General features: G+C 28.7%; 1 protein-coding gene across 1 annotated transcript; it reads right to left on the bottom strand.

Annotated features, from left to right (window-relative positions):
• Positions 1 to 473: 473 nt before the first annotated feature.
• Positions 474 to 2,206, bottom strand: LOC127736560 (uncharacterized). Its single transcript, XM_052247122.1, has 4 exons — positions 2,115 to 2,206; positions 1,455 to 1,628; positions 886 to 920; positions 474 to 598 (listed from the first exon to the last, which is right to left on the bottom strand). The coding sequence occupies exons 1-4, from the start codon at positions 2,204 to 2,206 to the stop codon at positions 474 to 476; spliced, it is 426 nt and encodes a 141-aa protein (XP_052103082.1).
• Between the last annotated feature and the right edge of the window lie 892 nt (positions 2,207 to 3,098).

The following is a 3,098-nucleotide window of genomic DNA, read 5'->3' as shown; positions in this document are numbered from 1 at the left end:
AAGTATCCAATAACTATTTTCATGTATTTGGTTTGAGTTGGTTCATATCAATAAATAACCTCCTGCACTCAAGGTTAGGTCCATTATAAGCATATAATATTTAAAAAAAATGAAGAAATAAAGTTAATTAACAATAAAATTGAGATTCAAGTTACATGCTATAGAAGGATGAGTTGCTTCTGCTACATTGCACCTGATATATTATTTGAATGGGAATGACAACACATGAGTGAAAAGTTATTTTATAATTTAAGATGTTGTGTGGTATTTTGTCAAGTGATTAACTAAATTTTTTTCTTTACAAAAGCATTTCATTTTGCAATTACTACAGCATCTACACATCTCACATTTACAGACATCACAATCATTCATTACACATGCAGAAGGTGTTGGGAGGGCTTCATCCATGCCATCCAAAATAAAAAGGCTCAAAATATGTTTGCGAAAGCACCCCTTTTCTTTAACTATGTCTTTCATTTTTTTGTCAGAGCATAGTGACAAACTCCTTGAATATGGATAAGTATAAGTATAACCGTCACGACACCCCAGCTGACAACAATATTTATGTTTGGGATATCAATCCCTAATCCAAAAGCTACTGTAGCAAAGATTAAATTTATTGTACTTTCAGAATTTTTAAGGTCACTTAGTATTCTGTGCATACTATTTTCGTCTGTTCTGCTATGATACATTTCTATCATTCGGTTTTTTATGTTAACAACACCATTTACGTAAGCTAAACTTTCTAGGCCTCCGTTAACCATATATACAAAGTTTCACATTGTCTGAGATTTTGGCAATACACAATTGTCTTAGGCGTTGTTGATTGTAATTCAGACAATATATCAACTTTCCACTACAATTGTATTTCATGGTTTTGACTACAGGGTTGCTGTTCAACATGTATAAATACATTAGGTCTGCAAAACAATTATCAATTTGCTAAACATAAATTACAATGCAAACCGCAACACTTATAATCTTATTGTGATGTAAAACATTTGTTCATGATTTTAAAAAGAAGGGATATGTGGTTGATTTTCTTCAAATAATCATATCATGATAATAAAATAGAGGAATATTGAAGATTTATGACAATGTTTCGTTATATATTTTGATCTTTTATTATTCATTTTCATTTTCCTGCATATAATCCATTAAACAGACATACATGTATAAGATTTGAAAATGTAAGCAATTTATATTTTTTTTTAGAAAAATGTAAAGTGTATAATCTTGAATATAGTTTAATTGAATTCATTGTGATGTTCTATGTAAAGTTTTGTTTTAAATGTGTAAATATATTATGTTATGGATATATATATATTTGTGGTAATGTCTGAATGAAGTTTTTTTGGGCAATGAATGACATCAGTTGCAGTTCTATTTCACAACTTACTGTGATCATAAATGTTTTATATACAAGCAGAAGCCATTATTAAAAGTTAAATTACCTATCAGGAAGTTTAGCAACTACTCTAGTGTTTTCTTCATCCAAAGCTAGCAGGTTGTACAAGTCATTTTGGACAGACATTGTAGCTGTGGTACTAAGTAGAAGTGTTTGAATATCGGAGAACAGGCTTACAATATCTGATACTTTCCTATAATCTGGCCTAAAATCTAATCCCTGTAGAATTAAATATGCACCTATTTTATCTATCTAACAATGTATGGTGTAATTATACTGTATGTGTACATATTGTACTTTTATGTAATATATATATATTTTTGATTTTATTTTGAAAAAATTAATCTTTCAAATACTTCATTTATCATCCATGTTGATAAGTAATTTATATCATGTTTAATTTATATTTAATCTATGCAAAATTTTTTATTTTCTAACACTTTTTCTATAATAGCAGCATTGCCATGTACGGATTTTTTATACTATAAGATGACATAGACATCTTACATCTTACAAATAGATATCAGATGAAAAATAATATTTGAAATCTATTGTTTTCTTACTGTATTGATTATTTTTCTGGTACCTCTATTTGAATTCCTACATATTTGAGAAGATATCATGCTGAATGGTCTCACTATTCACCATCATTTTATTAATAGTAAAATAAATATCATTAAAATGATCTAAAGTTTTTATTATTTACCATTCAGAAATACAGTGACATTCATCAAACACTAATAATGAAATTTGTGATTGGTGGTACTTAAGGACATCAATTTTGACAGGTCTCAGCATTTCTGGTGACACAAATATGATGTCGACAAACCCTTTCTTGATATCTGAAACCATATATAATACAAATATTGTATTCTTTTATTTCAATGTGAGTTTAAAATTGTTAATAGTACAATTGTATTTACTGAATATTTCACAGTTCTCACATTGTTTTAATAGTTTTTGATAATGAAGAAATTAAGTGATATTGATGACATCTCATGAAAGACAGACCATTAAGTAAAAGAAAAAGAATACATACAAATGCCGGTAGATTAAATAATGCAAACTTGAATGTGGCAAAAAGACAAGAACACAACCAAAATGTACAAATCAATCCAAGACCAACAATGTGTCTTCAATACAACAAAAATCCTCTCCCGGAGATGTACAATGTAAATGAGCAAGCAACCAAACAATATAAGCAATATAAAAATACATGGACATCCATGTACAAAATTAAATCCCTAAATTGAAAAATTAAAGAGTAATGACTAATCTCGACATAATGAAATCAATTATGTATAACCTTCCATCATGTCTGGTGGTGTATCTTTAGTCATGTAAGCCGCCTTCACATCATGCTTTTCCAGTCTTATCACCTGATCAATCTCTCAATGGAGACACTACTAAACTTGTCTTTCTAGAATAAATCATGTAAAAAATTTATGTCAACAGTAATAATTTCATTCAGATGTAAGTTACAATATAATGTAGTATAGAGAGAATGGACATAGAGAATTTGTTAGAGACAACAAACTGACAAAAGAACAGACAACTCCATTTTAATTTTAAACTTGAACATGAAGGAATTAATGAAACAATCTTGTGAAGAATGGTGTATATGTATCTGTTTTCAATTTAAGCACTCTGAATTCACTGCTTCTATCAAAAAGGTAATGAAGGCAATCAT

This window comes from Mytilus californianus, unplaced genomic scaffold (genome assembly GCF_021869535.1).
Source record: "Mytilus californianus isolate M0D057914Y unplaced genomic scaffold, xbMytCali1.0.p SCAF_33, whole genome shotgun sequence".
Classification (NCBI taxonomy): Eukaryota; Metazoa; Mollusca; class Bivalvia; order Mytilida; family Mytilidae; genus Mytilus; species Mytilus californianus.
Note: the sequence above shows the minus strand (reverse complement) of the source record. Positions and strands in the feature narration are given on the sequence as shown.

Coding starts and splice junctions, on each gene's coding strand:
- LOC127736560 (XM_052247122.1), bottom strand. CDS start 2,206: ATGCTGAGACCTGTCAAAATTGATGTCCTTAAGTACCACCAATCACAA. Junction 1,629..2,114: donor TGTCACTGTATTTCTGAATG/GTAAATAATAAA, acceptor TTTAATTCTACA/GGGATTAGATTTTAGGCCAG. Junction 921..1,454: donor GTTGCTAAACTTCCTGATAG/GTAATTTAACTT, acceptor ATTGTTTTGCAG/ACCTAATGTATTTATACATG.